General features: G+C 32.7%; 1 protein-coding gene across 2 annotated transcripts in view; it reads right to left on the bottom strand.

Moving 5' to 3' along the window:
• Position 1: 1 nt before the first annotated feature.
• jim overlaps positions 2-24,059 on the bottom strand; it is a 59,405-nt gene continuing 35,347 nt past the window's right edge. The window contains exons 3-5 of one of the 2 annotated variants that reach the window (XM_069036756.1): positions 23,525-23,896; positions 11,664-12,326; positions 2-3,351 (exon numbers count right to left, since the gene is read on the bottom strand). In XM_069036756.1, the coding sequence (XP_068892857.1) occupies positions 3,041-3,351; positions 11,664-12,326; positions 23,525-23,896 (1,346 nt within the window). In that variant the 3' untranslated portion in view covers positions 2-3,040. Of the gene's footprint in view, positions 3,352-11,663; positions 12,327-23,440; positions 23,897-24,059 lie in introns of both variants that reach the window. The other variant, XM_069036755.1, reaches the window with a different exon arrangement.

Consider the following 24,059-nt stretch of genomic DNA (forward strand, 5'->3'; position numbering starts at 1 on the left):
GTGGGATTTAACAAATACATTCATATTTATTTAATATGCAATACAAAGAGAATCAATTCATATATTTCTATTAGAATATATTTATAATATAAAACAATTCCGGTATCTATTATTTACAGTATTTGTACTTTTGAGCAAATACTTGTATTGCATGTGTTTAAAAAAAATACGACTATTGTACATTGGTTGAGCATTTAGTAACTGTCATTGTGTAATGGCATTATTGAGGTTACTGTGAGTAGTTGTAGTTGAAAAAAATTGAAATGATTCTCTTATTCAAAGTACGCTGGACGCAAAATAGTTTCGATTTATAAACACATATACCACTGGATAAACTTTTGAATAGTTTTATGTTTATCTCATAGATTTCAATCCAACTAAGTAATACTTCAAAAACATCGTAAATAAAGTCAATTTTCATAGAAAAAATAAAAACCAACCTATAAGATAAACATAATGTTTGATTTAGAGATTGTCGTACAGAAAGAAATCAGGGCGTTTTGAAAACACTAAAAACGCACAATTGTCCAAACACTCTGACTAACTAAAAACATTTACAAGACAATTTTAAAAACCCTGTTCATTAATATCCCAGTCTTTTGGTTCGATCTGTTCCTACTATTGATTTTTTTCCATATTTGATACATGTTTCAATTAGAATTACTAAGGATTTTAATTTTGATTTTCTAAGTAAATATATCACTTGGCAAATTGACGAACCCCTAGTAGTTCTTTACATGAAAATTTAATAAGTAACAGTTGAATGTTATGTTGGTCACACATTAATTATATCAACATACATACTAAAATGCAGTGTAAAATGAATAGGTAATATAAAACATAAAAAACAAAAACCCTTACAATATTTATTAGACTATGGCACTTAAATATATTTTAATTAGTTCTACACCATTTCCACTCTAAGAGATCTTAGTTCAAATTGTTCGAAGTATTTACAGTTGTTACTATGGCAGCCATGTTACAAAATTAAATACTTCAAAACAAAAAGTCTACTTAAGTTTAATTTTCACTAACACATTAATCAAAAAATACAGCAGAAACAGTAAGATTTAATTTTCTTCATTGATTTTAGCTGCACTTAGTACAATATTTCTTATTACTATCTGAGTATTTTAGAGTAGTTATACTACAGTATCATCGAAATGGAACCATTATTGTAACAGGATAATATCAAGATAAATGGAAAAAACTCTTTCAAGTTGGTATCTGAAAATTAGAATATTAAAGCTACAGAGTTCGATAGATCCATTTCGATTCTATAAAAAACATTTTTATAAAAATTGTTAACAATAATGTAAACCTTTTTGTAAACTGACATTTTTTCGCTAACTGCATCAGGATGGTTGGAATGTATCTGCTGAACAGACAATTCGGGAATGCTATTTTGGTGAAGTAACGTTGCACATGAGACTTGAACAAAAAACTGCGTCAGATGGTATGCATTAAATGCATTACAAAAACAATAAATAGAAAGTTAACGATTTCTAGCACGTTTAAATTGTTACTTTTTGACCACCACGATATTGTGATTGTAAAAATCAGTCTTTTTAGTGGTAAACTTAAGATAAAATGAGAGATTAATATCAGCTTAAAAAAGGGTTTCCATTTCAAAATTAGTAGAGTAGAATAGTTAACAAAAGTCACCCAACTGGGATATCACACAATCACTTAATCTCGTCTATCTCTTTACATTATTACAGTAGGTTTAACACATTTTAGTAAAAATGATTTAAAAATTTAATTATATACATAAAAATGGCTTACAACTAATTAAATGCTATCACGTTTTATGTAAGTCTTGTAGCTCAACAAAATTTGGCTGCTACAGCCTTGATCAATATCATAATTAAAAAAGGTAGGCCTGCACACCACTTTCAAATTCTAAACAGTTCAATATATCCTTTTTTACTAAAGTAATCGTATACAAATAATCTATATAAACAAATACATTTACAAAACGATTTGGTCATTAGTTAATTACAATATTTATGGTTTTGACGGGACCTAAATAGGAAATTATGTACAATTTACAATCGCTGTTTCTAAGCATTTGCATTAATTGGAAAATTTTTCTTTCATTTAATTTTAAATTGTTACCAACTCAAATGAAATTCTGGAAATACAAAACAAAGTAACAGTAGTAGTAGTAGTAGTAGTAGCACAATTACAACCACATTTCGATTCATTTAAACTGATATAAACTAGAAGTAGTAAACTGTCACAAATTAGGTGTGTAGACCGACTATAAAATTTTAACTCTTAAGTAATAATTGTGTATATAGAATATATATTTATAAAAACTGTAGATCATTTATAAAGAATTGATTTCTCAGACCATCACCACTATATGTTGTGTATTTTATATCTTAGCTGTAACTTTTCAAAGTGTTGTATTTAATGTAGGTAAGTAAAATTTAATACGACCAAAAGTTCAAAAGTGCTTGAGATTACATTGAAAGAAATTTTTTGGATTGTTTTATATTGCGAAAAACGAGAGAATTGAAGAGGATTGTAGTATGTATAGAATGTACATATATGTTTAGAATGCATGTAACGCGAACATGTAGTTAGAACCCGTCAAACAGTTCTATCATTCTCTCTTGCCAATTTACATTAAAGAGATCACATAAGAGTAAAATCTAACTACAACAATAATGTTATACTTATTAAAGTACTTTCTTCTTAAAAGTATTGCCACTAAGTGAACAGGACACGATCTGAATAAAATTTAAAATACTTTTACATTTTACATATATTTATAGTAGTATGTATACTTATCGCATTAGTGAATGTGCTACATTCCGTATGTTACAGTGAACCAAACCTTGTGGTTCTCAGCACCATGTGATAATCACTCAGCAAAATATCTTGACGATATTTTATTGAAATCACCAATAAATATAACTTAACTATTCAAATCAGTTTGTTAAGCTTGAAACTAAGTAACAGTGTTGGGTTCAGTCCATACACTGGCAAGGGGTCACCCAATACACGGACCCAGTTGCCAGCTCGCCGTTAGTCACTGAGTTGGCAAGGCGTTGGGCGGCTTGAATTCTGAATTCGTAGCTTGAAACTGGGCCACGCTTGTTGGAGGGTTGAAACTTGGAGCATAGCACTGCGGAAAATATAATTCAGGTTTTACTACCGTTGTAGGTGTAAGTCCTCGAGACAGCATGCCGTTCGCCGTTAACTTTCCATCTGAACCTGTAGAATCCCGCCTTGTCTTGGCAGCGTGTGGATTCATGTGGTTGTCTATGTGTTTTTTAACTTCTGGTTCGGTAGCAAATCTTCTCCTACAGTTCGGCATTGGACAACAAAATGGTCTGTCTCCTAAAACATAAAAAACCAAAACAATGTATCAAATTGACTATCATAAAATATGTACTATTATTATATTGTTAAATTTTAAATGTGTCATTAAAAGTTTTCAGATGTTCCATTCTATACAGGGGCTGTCCCGGAACTCGCTCCCCAGAAAAGGAGAAATAAATAATCCCAAAGAAAAATTTTTCTATCTTGAATGGTATTCAAGAAAAGAACATTTTAATTCGATCAATTATAGTTATTTATTCTATTTTAGTCAATAAAGCGTTTTAAGCCATCCAGGTTTATTTCCCGTAATTGTTGCTATTGTTGTTTTCAATAAACTGAGCGATTATGGGCCGGTTGCACCAATATGAGTTAAATTTAACTAGGTACAGATTAAAATATACGAAAATATTATTATAACAATAAGAAACTAAAGTAACGAAGCATTTTAACCCACAGTTAACTTTAACTGACGTTGGTGTAACTGGCCCTAAGAAACTTTTGAGAAACGTCGGTGTCAAAATTTCATTAAAATCTCTTCAAATCGCTTTAGTACCGCCGTCGTGGTCAACCGTGCTCTTTCATCATGTATTCTGCAGCGAATTATGTGGAAACGTTGATAATTTACGGAGAATGTGGACGGAATGCTAGAGAGGTAGCAAGGGTTTATACCCGATGTTTTCCTAACAGGAATCATTCCGATCCTCAGTGTTATCTGAGTCGAGACAGATCAAATTCTCACGACTGTATGCACTGTTGAGAACGAAGAGGCTATTTTAGATGCCTTTGAAGAAAGTACTTTCGAAAGCATTAGAGAAGTTTCTCAGAAATTGAATATTTCGAAAACTTCTGTACATTGAGTGATGAGCAGCATTTGCAACCAGAAGATTACCCCGCCAGACGGGAATTCTGTAAATGGCTTTTAAATCTAGAAGAAAACAATCTAAATTTGTTTCTCGGATTTTGTTTTCTGATGAATCAATTTTTGGCAGACACATTTGGGTGGAAGAAAATCCACATGCTCTATTTCCAAGAGCATTTCAAGAACGATTTTATATAAATTTGTGGACTGGTCTATTAGGGAATAGTGTGGGATGTCTTCAACAGAAATTAGTTTACATGTCAGCTAACTTCCCTGTTTGGGTAGGACCTTTTGAATTTCCTGCACGGTTAGCGGGAGACATTTACGCAAAATTTTTGAATACAGAACTTCCCAATTTGCTTGAAGACATGCCACTTCTTTTTTATGCTAATGGCTGGTTTCAACACGACGGCGCACCACCACACTTCAGTCGACAAGTACGAGAAATTTTGGATCAACAATATCCTCATCGATGGATAGGTCGTGGCGGTCTACGTCACTGGCCTGCGCGGTCCTCCGATTTAAATCCTCTAGATTTCTTTCTTAAAAATGTTGTATTCAGGAGCCCCCTATTGCTACAGAGATCAAATATTGACTTCTTCAGTTTTAATTGTAAAGTTTTTTCATTTTAAACTTTTAATTTTATATTTAATAAATACATGTTATAATTTGTTAGTATTGTGGATTGATCTGTACTTTGAATTTTTTGATATTTGCGTACCAAAATACAACCTGTTGGGTCTTTCTGTCTTGACGTAAATGAACTAAATTTGGTTTCATCTATGATGAAGACATTCCTGATTTTGTGTTGATGCTAAACCTCTAAGAAGGAAATAGATACGTATCTACATTCTACAATCTACACCACTCGATAGCCTAGGGGCTGCAGCGACTTTCGCAATTTCGACGGCAAAGACGAAACGATTAAGATTCATCCACGTTCACCATTCGTGAGCCGACATAGGCACACCAAAATTTTTGTGTTAATCTATGATTGACTAATCTGTCACTGGTGACATGACAAAAAAGGCAAAAATAAAAAATGAAGTTAGTTGACTATAAAGCCAATTTTACATTTATATGTCAAAGGAATAACAAGTCGTTCAAAATTTTTTGTCCGCCATAGTACTAATAATAATTGTTATTTATTACACAAAATATTTTTGATTTGATCATTTGCAAAATTTACTTTTAACAATAAAGTTTGACGTGTTTTGGAGTAAAAATTTCGTTAAATTGCATATTTCGTCAATTGTATCTCAGTTCCTATTAAACTTACAAGAAACATATAAATACAAAAAAGTTGCCAAATTCTATTTTTACAACTTTTATTTGAACATTTTTCTCATAACGAACCGTAGCGAGTTATTCTGTGAGAACCTGTTTTTTGCACTTTTCATTCAAGATGGCGGCTCGCGCTCACCGCCCCCAAGGGTCTCTACTTAAACAACATATTTCAAAATCATTACTACCCCACCTTTTGTAAGGCAAAATCCCCTACTGACTGGACAAAATGAGATAAATCAAATAAAACTCAGCTAAACTTTAATTTATTTGAAAATAGTTAATAAAATTTTGATGGGCGGTTAATTTTGCCGCTGAGTATAGATTGTCGTCGGCATTGCTCAGTTTTCCCTGGGGAGCGAATACTGGGACACCTGTATACATGAATATGTTTTTTAACGGTATTACTAGAAAAAAGTCACAAATCATGCTTAGTTCAGGACCGCTAAAAATGTACACTTCTGTTCACGGAAAAAGCATGCAACCCTTGAGCGAGATGTTTGCAATTTTTTGGCTGTGTAATTTTGCTTGATATTTGTTTCCATGCTAACCCATACTAATTATGTAAGTTATCAGGTAAGAATTTACAAAAGAAATTTTGATTATACCAGACTTAAAAGAACCCACAATAAACCTTGAAAATAAAGAATAATAATTAATTTTTGAAAATTTAGGCTGAGTGAATGTACCGAGATTTGTCAAAGTTTGTCAACCTCAATATTTAAAATTTTCAAGTCTGTAAAAATAAACCCGCCCGCAACACAGTGCTAGTGCTAACACCCAGTTCAGCAGCAATGTTTCTAACGGTACCACCATCATGTATTCGGGTTTGCAAAATGGTTTTTTTTTTTAAATCTCTTAATTTTTTAATTGTCACAATGACATTCATTCAAATTTACACAGCCAAATTTCTAGTGTAGTCGTTTTTAATGATCACGATGGTACGGTCGCTGGACAAATAAAACTGGGACACTTAAAACTTAATCTATGTAAATCAGACCATTTAATTGTCAATATATTTGTCAGTGTCTATAGTATAATATGTCATACCAAAGTTAACCTATTTGTGATAAAGTCGTAATTAAACCATGCAAATTTGTAAATGTTGACTTATGTGATTGTCATTTTTGTCCCAGTTTTATTTGTCCATCGACTGTACCTAAACATAAAAGAACATTAGAAAAATGTGGAAAAAAACATCTCCTTTATTCTCGAAGATAATGGACCTTTTCTGAAGGTAACTTTGGTAAGTTATTGAATTTATCTCAACTGGCAATGAATAACGTAACTGAAAAATGGGGTAAATTAACTAAAGAGCTGAAAACAGCTATTTATACAACAAGAGATAAAATTGAAACTTTTTATCGCCAGGCGTGAAAATTGTTCATCGAGACAAAATGAGAAATGTGGAATTCAGAATTCGTCATGATGATTTAAAAAAAAAATTTATGTTCGACACTGTCAGAATTTGAGAATTTTCTCCTGTGTGAATGGATTTTGATAAATGTCACAACTTGTCAAAACGAAACGTCAAGCTAATTTTAAAGATTTTAGGCGATTTGGAGTCTATATGGGGGGTCGTCGAACAAAAATGAGGTTTGGCTTCAAAATAGGTATAAATTTGTCCTGAACAGGTACAACGATGATCAGTGACGTAGAAGAAAATTTTGAGGACGTTAATTCAACATTAGTTGTAGAAATTGCAAAACTGGTGTAGCTAGGAGCTAATAATTGTAAAATTGATAAGTTAGATATACCGGGATATCAAAAATTATCTTGGTCAAAGGTGGTCATGAATTTTCAAATAATTGTCAAAAGTTTTGAGTCAAACAATTTTTTGAATGTCAAAATCAATTTTTGAGAGCACTTCCCACACTTTGCAGTAGGTAATGCCGAAGGATTTTTCTGCATGCCTCACAAATTGTGTTGGTGTGTTTTGTGAAACTGGCTCTGTAACTCATAAAAAAGGTGCTGGTAGGCCAATCGTTCGTACCGAAGAAATCGTCAGTCACACTAAATAAGTTGCGACGGACGTTTTCCTATCCATGACCACCCTTGACCGAGATAATTTTTAATATCCCGGTACATATTGTGAAAAAGTTATGAATTGTTATAATGTAGTTATTACAGTAGAGTCTCGATAATGTGAACCAATTAATGCAGGCGGTGTTCACGTTTTCGAAAAGTTCACGTTATGGAATACGCAGACAAATCTAACCTCACTTTTTCCTACATACATACAGGGTTATTCACGAGAGAGGTATTTCTGAATTTCTTTTTACCGCAACCCATTATACACATTGCAACAATATCTTGATTTCAAAATTTGAAAATAATTATAACTGAATTCACGATGGCTCTTAGTTCTGTCTCTTTGACGTTAAAGCAAAAAATCTTTGTCAATTCGAAAAATGTATTTTACAATAACGACGAAAAGACTGACATGCTCCTCATTTATGGAGAGTGTGGAAAGAATTCTGTCGCCGCTGCGGATGTTTAGAAGCCGATGGTGGACACTTCGAACACCTTTTACATTAACTTAATTTGTTAATTTATTTGGTGAATTTTGATTAAATACAGGTTATCTGCCAATCTGACATTTCTCACAAATCTATGCAACTTACTTTAAAAGAAATAACACATTTGATTTAGTAGTTACTGCCATTAGTATTGTTGGTTGCGGCAAATAAAAATTCAGAAGTACCCCTCTCGTGAATAACCCTGTATGTGTTTTTAATCTGCAGTTTGAAAAATCAGTGTTTTTAATTCATAATTGACTCTTCAACGCCAAATTAAAAAAAAAAAACACTTTTATGTACGTACTATTCCGGACACGGAATCTTGGCCAACATTTTTTAGACATTTCTAAAAAAAATGATGTAAATCAAGCATTAGTGTCATTAATAAATGACAATTATTAAAAATCACTTTGAAGTTTTTCTTGTGACATCAAAAAAGCAGGGAAATGGCATTATCGAGTCAAATGTTGGGTTATATTCAATAAGGCCAGTTTACACCTATTTGTCAGTTAAATGTCATTTGTGGCCAAGATTCCGTGTCCGGAATAGTACATTATGTTATTACAGGTATCAGAACATACCTACTAATTTCTGGAGAAAAAGTCCAATAAATTACTTTGCCGAAAAGTTTGTTTAGTTGCGAGTATGGTGTTCTTTTCACGCGAATTTTTATGAGCCTAAGCTTCTTCAAAGTTGGTATAATTTTTTTATTGTTCATGTTTTAGAGTATGAAAAATCTTGACGTTCACGTTTTGGAATACGTAAATTTCAAACCTTCCGTTCACGTTTTTGGATGTTCACGTTATGGTATGTTCATATTTATCGAGACTCTACTGTATTTTCATATACCGGGTGTAGAATTGGTTTACGAGACATAGGATTTTACATGCAAAAATAAGGAGATCCAATTATTGGCTTCCCTAATAATTTTATGGCAAAATGGTTAAAATGAAAGTTAGAGAGAATTAAAAGTACTGTCTAATTCCACTCTTTGTTTTTTTCTAACATCTTGTGGTACTGAAAGAAAAGCAAGAAAGGAATTAAGACAAAAATACTAAAAAGCAGTATTAGCAATGAAATTTGACTTCTAAAATTATTTGTCACTATTATTTAATGTTCTTTTGATCTGCCCTTCAAATGAACTCATACAGGGCTACAGGACGAATGAAAAGGTATCTTCCATTAAATGTTCAAACTTCTCTCCAATTCTTCGAATTGTTTCTATGGCTGAAATTGGTCGGTCTGGGAAATCTGTTTTTTAAAGAAGATCCTCCATAATACCATTTAAAGAAAGAAATAAAATTTCATGCCTAGTACATAGTACTTTTTAGTATTTTTGTGTTAACTCTTTTCTTGCCTTTCTTTCAGTACCACAAGATGTTAGAATAAAACTAAAATTGAAATTAGACAGTAATTTTAATTCTCTCTAACTTTCATTTTAACTATTTTGCCATAAAATTGTTAGGGGAGCCAATAATTGAAATTCTTTATTTTTACATGTAAAATCCTATGTCTCGTAAACCAATTCTACACCCGGTATAATACAAGAAGTGGTCTAATTTTTTCCAACAAAATTTGTCATTTAAGACATGAGTACCTTTTGCAACGAAAATTACACCAGTCGACGAAGGAGACGAGTGTAATTTTCCAAAAGCAAAAGCTACGTATGTCTTAAATGACAAATTTTGAAGAAAAAATTAGACCACGAATTGTATTCGACTTGACAATCCACCGAGAAAATTTTTATCGAGTTAACCTAATAAATTTGACGTTTCATTTTGACATAAATTTTTTCGCTGAAAAACCACTAGTTGTTTTTTCACTCAGCTGGTTGTTTTTTCACTCTGCTCGGTGTTTTTTCACTATAAATCAATTTGATTGGTCCAAATTTGAAAAATGCTGCAATTCGATTGGTTAAAAATTTTCGAGTTGGATTGTCACTATAAATCAATTTGAATTTGATTGGTCCAAATTTGAAAAATGCTGCAATTCGATTGGTTAAAAATTTTCGAGTTGGATTGTCAATATAATATCTGTTCACATTGGAATGAACATCTGTGGTGCAAATGACCTGACCTGTTACTATGACAACTCATATGAAAGCTAATGCCAAATGTGTGCGATTTGCACCACTGATGTTCAATCCAACGTGAACAGGATATACAAATTCTTTTTCATAAAATCGAATTTCAATTATGCGGAATGAAAACAAGTGAGCGAAAGTGAAACCTTCACCCACTGGTAAGTACGGATACAGACTCACTTTCTAGGGAGGCATCGAACGAAGTCAATAATGATAGGTACTTACAGAAATGTCAAAATTTAAAAAAAAATTAGAACCAATGTTCAAAACTTTGTCGTGCAGATATCTATTTGCATATCTAAACTATTCTAATAATATTAGTTTGGGCACTTTAACAGAACAAGCTGCTTCAAAAATTCAGTTTACTAATAACCTCCTGGACGACATCTATGCCGACCAATAGAATACACCCGTCGGTGCTGCTACCTTATAATTTCTCTTATTCTTCGGTTCCGCCTTGTGAAAAAATTATTGCTAAAACATCTTCTTAACCGGTACTTATCACAGCAGCAGAGGTAGCATTGTTTCTACATTTTCCCAACAGTAGATGATTTTCCACATATTCATTGTTTGAGAACATTTTAATGTAAACTAAAGAAATAAAAGAACTACAAAACTCGAATAAAATAATCAAAAAAAGTAGAAATAATAATAATGAATCATAAGGTAGAATTTAAAATACACATGGCCACGGAAATATAGATAAATATTGAAATAAACAGGGCGATATTCACAATTTCTTTTTTACAACCACGGTGATTCAAATCTACAGGGTGTCTCAAAATTCGAGAATTCCGAATTCAGAGCGTGGTAGGGAAGGACCCCAGTGGAGATCGAAAAATCGCTCTTCCTGAAAAAGATACAAGCACTTTCATTTTGTTCAATACATAGCAGCCTTCATATCCACAGTGACAAAATACTATTCTAGCTACGTTGCCGTTCCATTTTTAAGAAAAATTACAAAAATTTAAGATTTTTTACTCCAAAGTAAAGCTATTTTTAAAAAAATTGTTTTACGTTATTATTTTCCACAATCCACACCATAAATAACAATAAACACTGCACTTTTCAGCCTGTATTTGAAGAAAACGCACTTCAAAGAGTGCACCTTCAGACCAATGTATCTTGGTGGGGGGAGTCCCGATTTTTTTTAAATTTCCATATTTGGACTACAACGCTCTGAATCTGGAATTCGCGAATTTTGAGACACCTGTATCATGATTTAACAACCCTATTTTATATGATGTGGTAAAATTTAAATGTAGAAGAATGGAACAAGGAATGCACATGTTGGAAGTCCTCACTACTACTCACTACTCTTAGCACAGAAGAAAACATCAATAATATCTACGAATTAGTGATACAGAATCGATGAATTGCAGGGACGCAAATAGTAGAGTTGGTGCCATTACTCGTAGTAACTTGTATGACTACAAATAAATCAGGGCAATTCAGCCTTATATTTATTTCATATTAAAGAATCCAAAATGTCCATTTAAAGATGAACAATATAATAGTATAAATGTACAGACCTTTTATCTTAGTGGTTAAGGTTATAAAAGCAAAATTAATTAAGGAAAGTTACCTTGGTGGGTCCTTGTGTGTTGATCTAAAATGGCCTTTTGTCGAAAATCTTTCCCGCATTGCCCACACTTGTAGGGTTTTTCTCCCGTATGAATTCGGAGATGTTGATTTAAAATTGTTCTTTGCCTAAAGTTCCTTCCACAATAAACACATCCATAGGGTTTCTCGTTTGTGTGAATTCTTAAATGCTGGGTTAAATGCGACTGCTGCCGAAATCTTTTTCCGCATTCTGGGCAAGGATACGGCCTCGACTCGATATGTATGCACCCATGTTGTAACAAAGTGGACTTCTGTTTAAATTCTTTCTGACAAATTGGACACCTCACGTACAATGGCATTCCAGCTGATCTACCGTGTTGTATGACGTCGGGTAAAATCTTTCCAGACTGCTGTTGTTTGAGATATTGCAAAGCTCCAAAGTTCGTAGTTGATCCGAACACGGAGTGGTTCATGCCTTTGGCGTCCTTAAAATAGGCGGGGTATTGAAGATTCCCAGAAACTCCATTGGGAGAAAAACAACCGGTGCGATCATTTTGCGAATTCGTGTCACCGTCACCGTACGTTGAAGCTACTTCTTCTTTTCCCTCATCTGGTGGAAAAGGAACATCTTGAGGCCACAGCGTTGGATTGATTCCGTTTTTAAAAACAAGATGTGGGCTTACATCTGAAATAAAAAATTATATTGAACAGATGGATTTCAGTTTGCAAATGAAAAAAAAAAATGAGATATTCAATTTAAAATTTAAAAATAGACTTACATTTTGTTCATATATTTTTTTACTACAATATTATCTTATGCAAATATAAGTCTTTAGTAGTAATTTAAAATTGAACCATTTTTTCCACCCCGAATAATTCATATGTTTAATAATATCGATTGTATTTAATTTTAATTTATTACATTAATCATGAATTCGTTTTTTAATTCTTAGTTAATGCATTATTTTTTTCACTACTAGTCTTAGAAGGCGTCATTATTGACTCTCGAACTGAACCCAGAAGTAGAATTTCTCTCCTGCTAGTTAATAATTTTTTATTATTAACCAGTAGTCAATAATGAACAGCCGTCACCTAGCAACGAAAGATTTTCTTAGATTTTATTGGTTAACGTAGACAGACATTTTCAATTTTTATAGCAACCGTTGAAAAATGAGAACTCGGATCGTCGCATCGGACAAACAAATTTAATTAATAATTATTATTAGAAAGGGTTTTAACGTATCTACTAGTGAAAAAAATAATATATACACCACGCTAGAAAAGACAATTTTAAGCCTCGCTTCTTTATTCCCCTCGAAGCTTCGCTTCTCGGGGAATAAACTACCTCGGCTTAAAAAAATGTTTTCTCTACCTTGGCGTATAACTGTATCAGAATTTCCATACTACATTATAAAACTAGCATAAAATAGTAATTATACACCAAGGTAGAGAAAACATTTTTTTAAGCCGAGGTAGTTTCGCTTCTCGGGGAATAAAGAAGCGAGGCTTAAAATTGTCTTCTCTAGCGTGGTGTATGTATTATTTTTTTCACTACTAGATCCGTTAAAACCCTTTCTAATAATAATTATTAATTAAATTTGTTTGTCCGATGCGACGATCCGAGTTCTCATTTTTCAACGGTTGCTATGAAAATTGAAAATCGTCTGTCTACGTTAACCAATAAAATCAAAGAAAATCTTTCGTTGCTAGGTGACGGCTGTTCATTATTGACCTTGGTTAATAATGAAAATTATTATTAACCTTGGGAGAGAAATTCTACTTCTGGGGTCGGTTCGAGAGTCAATAATGACGCCTTCTGAGACTAGTAGTGAAAAAAATAATTTAATACCTGAATATCGTAAAAAATCACTTGAAAACTATACAGGGTGTTTGAAAATTGCTAGTACAAAAAAAAACTGTGGCATCTGGAAGCCCTAAGAAATCCAAGAAACCAATTTTTAATTTTTTAAAACAAAAGGGATAAAGTAACCCTATTCCTGCATATTCTACGCCTCAGGCGGGACAATATTTTTTAAACCTTGGTAACCAAGCGTGATAATCGTAGTGATAATGAAGGACTATACAACAATATGAAAAATGTATATTTTTTTGCAAGATCTTGGCAACCACAGATTGACAGTTTAGGAACATCTAATTTTTTATTTCGTTATTGCTAAACAACGTGAAGTGTCTTTTTAAAATACCTTAACTCAGTGGTGCACTAACAATTTTAACCCAATTTTTAGCAATTTTTATCTCGAAAACTAGAGGATTTTTATTAGAATTTTCTTTTGCCGATGACTTCAACTCACCATCACCAATTACCAGGTTTTTTTTGTACTAGCAATTTTCAAACAGCCTGTATAGTAAAAAAGCAAATGTCTAGTTTTAAAATGTGCCAGTGTGTGAAATGTATTATGACGGAAGAATTGGAGATCGCTTGATTAAGGCTTACCAAAATATGTTTAATTAAATCTAATATAAATAAATTCTTCGTAATTCTGATTTTGAAAGTACTATAACTATAAGTTTTTGTTAACACTTACTTCGTAATAAGTTTTACCAAAAATGTAAAACTTCAAATGTTTTTGTTTTAACGTTTAACTTTCATTGGATACTACTTCAAGTTTATTATCAAGATATGCTACATATTTTTACATTTCCGACATTTTAATTAATTATCTATACAAGTGTCCCAAAAATTGCGCACTAACGGCGTACTACGGTGTAGAAGAGATTACCGTAAACATAATGAAAATGTGAAAAAAATTCTATTGGACGTATTTGCTGATTTGAGGGTCTTTCAAAGTGGCACTTAACAGGACAATTATTTCGAAATATACAGGGTGATTCACGAATAGTGTCTGATTTATTTACAAAAATATAATTATTCTGACACATTTGATTGACACTATTGTTTCATTTTTCTGAAATTTGATTACTATGATCACAAAATTTTATTCAAAATGAAAAACAGCAAAGTATTCTATGAAAGAGTAATTTATGTTGCAGGAATCATCTTGTATGTATTAAATTGTCATGAAAACTACCTCGAATCGTACATATTATCACAAAGTACCTACAAGATCACTCACTAAGTCACTACCAATATTTGATCGTGTATAATAGAGAATTTAGAAGCTTTGGAAATCGCAAAAATTTTCTTAAATCCACTACGACAACATTGCAAGGTAGTTTACCTTTGGTTACGTTGTATTATTATTAATTGCAATAATTGATTTATTTGTAATATCACCATGGGGGTCAAAATTAAATGAGTTTAGTGTCAGTGTTTTATTTTTATTTATATTTTCATTTCTGTCACGTTGCTATAGTGCTAAAATGTAGGTAAATTTTATTGTTCATGCAACGATGCCAGATTTATTTACATTTAAACATTCTCCATAAGGGGACACGCTGTATTTCATTTAAAGAGAGCGGTGATCTTTAAACATAATTTCGATTTGATATTACAGTGGTAGAAAAATGTTGCTTCTGATTTTGGTACACAAAGTTAAAAAAAAAATGAACATTTTGTAAAAACAAAGTACAACATATAATACATTCATTTTTGTTTTAGACCAGTGTCAAATTTGACATAATTATTAAGTATTACGGTAAATTAGTTTTAAATTTGTGCAATATTTACATTTATCACTAAATACACACATTATTGAGTCCTCGAAACTATATAGTTAATTGGAAAATGATAATGCTTGGCTACATGGTCATGAATTTTGACAAGAAAGTGTAACCTCAAATATTATGCATGATGTAAAGTTAACTCAAGTTGCAAAAAACCACTTGTCATTTGCAAAACTATTATTTTAATCATTTTAGTTATCTAGAATGTTGTTCCATTTCTAGTTAGAGTAGGTATGTTCAATTTTAATACGACGCAGAGCTGCAGAGTAATTTGTCCACCATATGGATCAACAATAGAATTAAAAAAAAAAGAAAGTTTGGAAAAATTTAAAAGTTGAAAATTATGTTTAATACACGTGTGATCGACCTTCTTCTATTTGGTGAATTTTAAGTACTTCGGTATAATTGATTTATCTTCTACTCACGAAAAAGGATCTTTAATAAAATATATAAAAAACCATCTGTACCACCCTAAAATGTACGCAAATGGACCAGCGGTACCTATAACAATTTGACACCAAATCATAGTTAAGGTTATGTTGACTTCACTTCCCGTACCTTTCTTCCGCGAATTCATTTTCAAAACAAGTTGAATGAGAAATCAGCAGAAATCTTTTTCGAATTTGAAATAAACTCTCGCTCGTCAGGGTGCAGGCTCAGTTACATTAAAAAAATATTGACACTCAGCGTGACTAACCGTATTAACATGAAAATCACTGTTTGGCTCATACCAACATGACAACGTTTTGACAATTGTTTATTAAAAAATTTCAATTATATAGGCTGATTTTTCCTTTTCTTTTTAAGTAAATATTAATTTTTTTTACTGTACAAACTTTTGAGAGGGTGATAATGAAACCGTATGCTACCATCAGTCTTGATTAAAGTAGGTATACCGATTATTCGATTTTGAGTAGTTTGTAATCATTTAAAATTCATATGGAAATCGAAACTTGAAACTTATACTGACTATTCCATTCACGTGTCATTTGTTAAAACTGGACCAATAAAAACACAATTTTACACATTTGTTACCCTGGTTTCAAAAAATTGGACCGAATATTCCCACTCGTGGAAATTGTATCGGTAATACCTACCACTAGTGATCCCAGCGATAATTTTTAACAAATGAATGCAGCCTTGAGAATTGCTTCCAAATGGACTCACGTGTCTTTTTTGTGTTGTTGGAAACATTTTCTTCGATTTCTGCGTTAATTTCTTCTTCCGATTTGCTGCCAAATTGCCAAAGTTGGTTCATGGAATAGTCCTCCGAATACAACTCGTAGTCCAAATTATGTAGACTATTTTTCAAACTGGTTTCACTCATTCAATTGTGCTTGGGAATCTCACTCGTGCTGACGCACTCGTGGATTCATTCCCAAGCACAATTGATAATTCGTGACCAGTTTGAAAAATAATCGACATAATTTGGACTACTCGTGGTATTATAAATGAATATTCAATTGATTTTTAAGGAACCAAGACAAATTTAAATGTAGGTATATAGGTATATGTTGTTCACGTTGAGTTGACAATTTCAAGGTCAAATAATTTAATTTTTTGGCTCTGTAATTATGTTTTGTAAATAGTAACATGCAGGTAAACATCGTTCACGTTGGATTGAGCATTGCTAAATCGCATTATGTTGGATAGCTGCATGTCATTATTTACAAAACATAATTACAGAGCCAAAAAATTAAATTATTTGACTTTGAAATTGTCAACTCAACGCGAACAACGTTTATGTACGAGTATGTATTACGTTCATATTCGTATCACTCAAATACTTATATGTATACACAAAATAGAAGGTTCGACCGTGAAACCAAAAAGTTTATATTTTTAATATGTTAAAAAATAATTACTTTATTAGTTCAGAAATCAACTATCCCACCTCCACCCGGCGGCACGGCAATTTTGCCGGAGTACATACACTATTACGGATATTACTATCAAGTAATAGTGCAGTGCTTATCAACATAATTACCGGCGTCTTGCCTCCGCATTTTGACTTTGTTGTGTATTATGTTCTGTGTCAATGTTAAGGAACTTCCTCACGATGTGACATGAGTATAATAATATACCTTTTTGAATTTCAACTACCAATGTGTTATCTAAATCCAGAATTTTTAAATTTTTAAAAAGAGATTGCGGTACTATTCCCGTTGCTGAAATTACAAGTGGTAAAATCGAAATTTTTTCTAAACACCAAAAATTTCTCATAGCAACGGACAGCTCTAAATATTTATTAATTTTTGTGTTATATGTCTGTGTTATATTATGTGAATTTGGAACAGCTATATCTAAAAGATATGCTTGCTTTTGTTGTTTATTTAAAATAATAATGTCTGGTCTGTTATGCTTAATATGAATGTCAGTTAAAATTGTTCTATCAAAATATAACTTGTAACTGTCATTTTCCAAACAACTTTCTGGTGTATAACCATAATGTGGTTGTGTATTCTTTAATAAATTGAATTTAACAGCTAAATTCATGTGTATAATTTTAGCGAATATATCGTGTCGTTTTTTATATTCGCTTTGAGCCAAAACGGTGCAAGAAGAAATAATGTGTTCAATTGTTTCCCCTTCAGTTCCGCAAATCCTACATTTATCAATTATCGATTGTAAACCGCATATGTGTTTTTTATAATTTCTTGTATTTATAACACGATCTTGTATTGCAAATATAAAACCCTCCGTCTCAGGGTGAATATTTGATTTCTTAAGCCATGCATGAGATGCCTGAATATTAACTTCTGGTTGTTCCAGTTCTTTAAAGTATCTCCCATGTAAAGACTTCTGTTTTATATTTGCTATTGTGTCAGGTATATTTGGCTTAACAATGTCTGAAATTATATTATCACTTAAATTTAAAGGTGTGTAGCCTTTATCGGCTGAAACCAAAGCATTGAAAAAGGTGTTATCACGAGCTCTATTGAGGAAATAATTTTTTAGTGAAGCAATTTGATTTTTTAGCAGTATTTCTAGATTTGAAAAACCCCTACCACCGTTTTCGCGTGGTAAATTAAATCTTTCAATAACACCGAAAGAATAGGTCAGTAATGGAACAGCATATGTATTAACTGCTTTAATTAAATTATTACCGTTTAATTTTGATTTTAAAATAGATTTAATTCTTAAATAAAATTGCTTTTCTAAATTTTCTTTTATAATTGAATGTTGAATATGATTTGATTGATTAATACCTAAATATTTATAAAATTCTCCTTTATTTAAATTTTTAATGATTTCTCCTTCTTGAGTTATATATTCTAAATGTTCGTGGAGTTATATATTCTAAATGTTCGTGATGACCGCGACATATTGATTGCATTTTACACTTATCAATACCAAAACTCAGAATATGTATAACTTTTTATTTATTTTTTTGTGTCGCGAAATTTTTTTAATTGTTTAATTCATTTCCACCACTGATCCGGCAGTTACCGGCATTCAGACTGAACTTCGTCTTGCGACTAACAATAGGTAACTTGACTCAAGTTGCAAAAAACCACTTCGCCTTTGCAACAGCACTTTTATGGCATTAGTCATTTGAAATTACTTTAAAACTGTGCTTATATGGAAAATATTAAATCTAAACTATGATTTTCTGGTTGTTTTGTGCCTTTATTTGGTTCACAAATATTGAAAAAATGCTGTTGCAAATGACCAGTGGTTTTTTGCAACCTGAGTCAACTATAAGTAATAACAAGGGAATAGATAATTATGTGAAACAATGACAACCCCCAAACCCTAGATAACTGGACTATTGCCCATCTACCAGGTTTCTGCTGTATGTTTAATGTTACTGTCAAACTGTTCAGGAAACTTAAGGACTAGGTAAAGTGTTTGTCGTTAAATTGTAAATCATTTTACAATAGGAGAGAAAATTGTCTTATAGCTACCATAAATAATTCCTTTGCTCTAAGTAAGTACGGTTGGCTTCAAAAAAAAAACGGGAACTGTCAGAAAAAGTTCTGTCAAATTTTATTAAATTTTTGTAGTTTGAAATGGTCTTTTAGAATTTAGGTTAAAAAACTACACTTATGTGCCAGAAATGTCAGTTATGCAAATACAAATACTACTGTCAAACAGACACAAATTGACATAAATTGACAAATTAAATTTCCAATTCACATTAGGTCAAATTTCATTTCCCGTTTTTTTTAAGCCAACTATACATACTCTAAGTAGGGGTTGCTAATTTACCTGTTGTTTGTCCTTCCCTGAGTCGGCACTGCACAATAAACGGGCAATAAAATGGAATTATTTATGGTACTATCGCGGCCAAAATACTTTGGTCATTAATGTGACATACTTATTTTACTATCATGTCAAAAATAAATTACTCCCTATATTTCGAACTTTTAGGGAAATAACGTTTTTCATGTTGTGTGTAACTAGAATTTTCAAAAGTAATTTTGAATGCCTAAGGTTGGTTACTTTGAATTGAGAGATTTAGTACAACTAAATATGCCACCAGAAACCAAAATTACAATTAATTTGCTGCCTTACATTTTTGGGATATCTTTTGTTTGTCACCAGAAACCACATGGGAGGCTATGTGGACCTAACCAAATTTATGGCAACCTAGTAACGCAAATCCCTAAATCCTAGGGAGTAATTTATTTTTGACACGATAGTAAATGATATTCAATTGTTAAGCAGACTTTAGGATGTTTAACCTTATTTTTTACTGTTGTCAAAATTAGTTTAATCCATTATTGTCATACGGGTGGGGTAAATCCCAGCTGTGGAGGCAGGGTTCAAAAGCAAAAGATCAACAAGGTCGCGGTTTAGACAACCTTCGGAAGCAAGTAAGACGATTCTATATTTATCAAAAACTGAAGATGCCATATTTTTGACAAGAATAATTTGAAATTGTCATGTATTAATGTGTTAATGTCAATATTAATACTTTATTTACATTTGAAGTGTCAAAAAGTGACGACCAAAGTATTTTGGCCGCGATAGTATAGTTTGTTTTTTAATTAAAGAACCACGACCTGTTGATTTAGGTTTGCAAATATAAAATTTTACTAAATTTAGGGAATTTAATGATATCTATTGGCTATTCCAGTCAACGCCTGTCATTTTTAATGTCCTTGAAAGTACGCAAACTCGCAATTAAAATTTGAACGTGTTATTAAAAATGCCTCGCAAAGTAAGACATTTATTAAACTCTCAAATTAGTTGTTATTAGTTGTTATTAACTTTATTAACATGCCGCGCTACTAATATCTCTAATAACCTCAATTTTTATATGATGAGATTTTTCACCCTATGTCAAAAGTGTACAATGTTGTCAGCTCTATTTTGGGTGTAAATTGCGGTGTTGTGGTTCTTTGATTAAAAAATAGACTGTAGTTATAATACGGTTTTCTCTCCTATTGTAATAGTAATTATACACCAAGGTAGAGAAGACATTTTTTTAAGCCGAGGTAGTTTATTATAAAGAAGCGAGGCTTAAAATTGTCTTCTCTACCGTGGTGTATATATTACTTTTTTTCACAACTAGATACGTTAAAACCCTTTCTAATAATAATTATTAATTAAATTATTTTGTCCGATGCGACGATCCGAGTTCTCATTTTTCAACGGTTGCTATGAAAACTGAAAATCGTCTGTCTACGTTAACCAATGAAATCAAAGAAAATCTTTCGTTGCTAGGTGACGGCTGTTCATTATTAACCACTGGTTAATAATGAAAAATTATTAATTAGTAGGAGAGAAATTTTACTTCTGGGTTCAGTTCGAGAGTCAATAATGACGCCTTCTAAGACTAGTAGTGAAAAAAATGATTTACAATTTAAGTCAAAATTGACTATTGCTCGACGACCACTTTAATTAGTGTTGCTTGCATGTGTTGTATTAGAATTCTGTTACAGGATTCTGAGAAACGAATAGTGTAATTTGACAATCTTATCTTCTACTAAGTTTTAATTTCTATAGCAGGAATACTCCTTGTTTCTATGAGGACAGTTACGCAAATTTGTAATAATTGGTTTATTTATCGTTTTAGCTGACAATGAGTAAGAAGTATTTATAGAAAAAGACAACTCTCAACAATCTAACAAGTTTCAAAATTTATAAAAAGCAATTTTCACACATTTGACATACATACAAAATGTCAGTAGGTACTACGTTTTCTTGGAAGCGATATTAATTTTATCCCCATTTACGGTAGCCCTCAATACGTGTAGGTACTATGGCGGACAATAAATTTAGGCCGGCCTGTCATTGAGTTGACATCAAAATGTGAAGCTGGCATTATGTTCAACTAACCCCATTTTCGATTTTTGTCATTCTTGTCATCGTGACAGCGATAATCAAAATTAAAATTGGGAAAAGAAGCGTGCACCAGAGAGAAGTGCTACTACAAATCAGTTATGCTTGTGCGTCATGATCTTTAAGTTACGAAAAAGGCGAAGGAAACGCCAAACAGCTTGAAAACCTTCAGTTCGACAAACTGACACATCAGTCGTACTCATAACTCATAATGACAATAAATGGTCGCTTGCATTGACTTTTTTGAAATGTCAGAAATTTGCCGGCCTAAATTTATTGTCCGTCATAGTACCGAGCGATCATTTAAAAAATAAATCGAGTTTGCTTTGGATCCTATGCTATAGCATGGGTTGCCATAGGTAACACGCCGACTCGATCTATTTTTTTAATTGATCGCACCGTACTATTGGGAGCACGGAATGTCGGGCAGCCTTCAAATTTGACTGATATAAGATGTGAAATAGGCTTTAGGTTCTAGACGTATTAATAACCTCATTTTATTATATACTACCTATTGTCACATAGGTATTATTTTGACAAATTGCATTCATCAATCCTGAAAAGTTGCAAGTGCTTTGATGTGATTTTCCGAAAACTAAACAGTTCGATTAAACTTTGGAAATCAATAACTAAAATGTAAAATAATTGTGACAGTTTATTTTGAAGTTCAGTCAAAATTAATTATTATGACATTTAGGTTTGACAATTCCATGCTCCCAATAGTACGCTTTTTTTTAATAGAAGTGTACTACGTAAAAACACTACGTCAAATGGACGTTTTCAGGGGATCCCAACGCAATTTAGACGCTAGATCAGAATTTTTAAAGTGACGGTCTACATTTGTTTGAAACAATATTATTGGCGGACCTGGAGACAAACAAGAGACTAATTACAGATGATTCGCAATAACCAACATAATTGAAAACAACTGATAATTATGATATTGATAATATAACCCCATTTTTTTTCTTTTCCGTTAAATAGAGTTCCCAGTTGTAATTTTGGATTAGAATGGAGTGTGGGTGTTTTTTTTTTTAAGTTTGGCACAAATTATATGTTGTTTTTTGCATTTTAACATAGGTAAATTAGATTTAGTTGGCTATAGTTGTAAGTACATTGCCATAGTACAGCATGTATAGTAAGATGCACCTAACTTTTTACTTAACTCATAAAAATCGTAATGCCATAGAATTTTGGCATTTCTATTAAATTTACTGTTTTTACAACATTTGCTAGGTTAATCCGAACCACAAATTACTTGGACAAGAAGACAAATCTGTAAAATTGACGAGTAATTGATGGAGTTTGTTGTTTGTCGAATAGATGTCGCTAGTTACCAAATACCGAAAGTCGACATTGTCGCATTGTCGGTGAAGTGACTCACGTAGTTTACGTACAACTGATGCGTGTTGTCCGTTTATTTGGGTAATCCTACACAACAAATAAAATTGTAACAATTTGGTAATTATAAAATAGTAAAGTTGTAATGATTTACATTCTTCTTACACATTACGCCCGTCGAGTTGTCCGCCTCTATCTCACTCGGTACACCATCGTGATCGTGGATCAATGCGGCACTGAACGAATGAATGCAAGTTCAATTTTAAGTTACTCTTTACGAAAATAAAATGTTGATGTATTGTAATAAACATGTCGATTTTGTTGAAATAGATTAAATAAAACTGCAATGTCAATAATTTCGACGTCGAAGCAGAACAGAATAGAAATAGACTAACGATAACCACAAAAAAAGAGTGAATATGTGGGGAGTGCAGCAGACCAACTCTAACCGCCCGTGCGGTGGGAACAACAAAATAGATCACGGGGCCGCGAGAGTGGCCGCCTTTGAGGAGGGGCGCTCGCCTTGGTGTGTGCGGACGTGCTGGTTGAGGATGGCCTTCTGGCGGAAGTGTTTCCCGCACTCCGGGCATTCATAGGGCTTCTCACCGGAATGGATTCGTAGGTGCTGGTTCAGGATGGCCCTCTGTCTGAAGGTGCGCTCGCAGTACACGCACGCGTACGGCTTCTCGTTGGCATGGATTCGTAGATGTTGCGTTAGATGACTTTGTTGCCGAAACCGCTTTCCGCATTCCGGACACCCGTACGGCCTGCTGTCGGTATGGATACGCTCGTGCTGCAGAAGTGTTGATTTCTGCTTAAAGTCTTTTCCGCAAGTCAAACACTTGAATAGTCTTAGTTCGCCACCGAGGCCGTTTTTGGTCTGTTTTAAACCCGCTTGTTGCTGTTGAATCACATCCGGCAAGCTTGCCGATCGCAAGTCTTGCATGTTTCCCGTATACTGGTCGAGTTGCCCGCTTCCTGAAAATTAAAACTGTGTTTTAGTCAGTGTTTCAAGAAATCAAAGGAATCATCAGTTTCAACAATTAAAGTAAAACACTTCGTACGTAAATATGTACATCCTTTCGTTTAGACGTATACATATACTATGAACATACTAACACGAACCAATCAAGCGATTTGT

Source organism: Tenebrio molitor, chromosome 1, assembly GCF_963966145.1.
Source record: "Tenebrio molitor chromosome 1, icTenMoli1.1, whole genome shotgun sequence".
NCBI classification, from domain to species: Eukaryota; Metazoa; Arthropoda; class Insecta; order Coleoptera; family Tenebrionidae; genus Tenebrio; species Tenebrio molitor.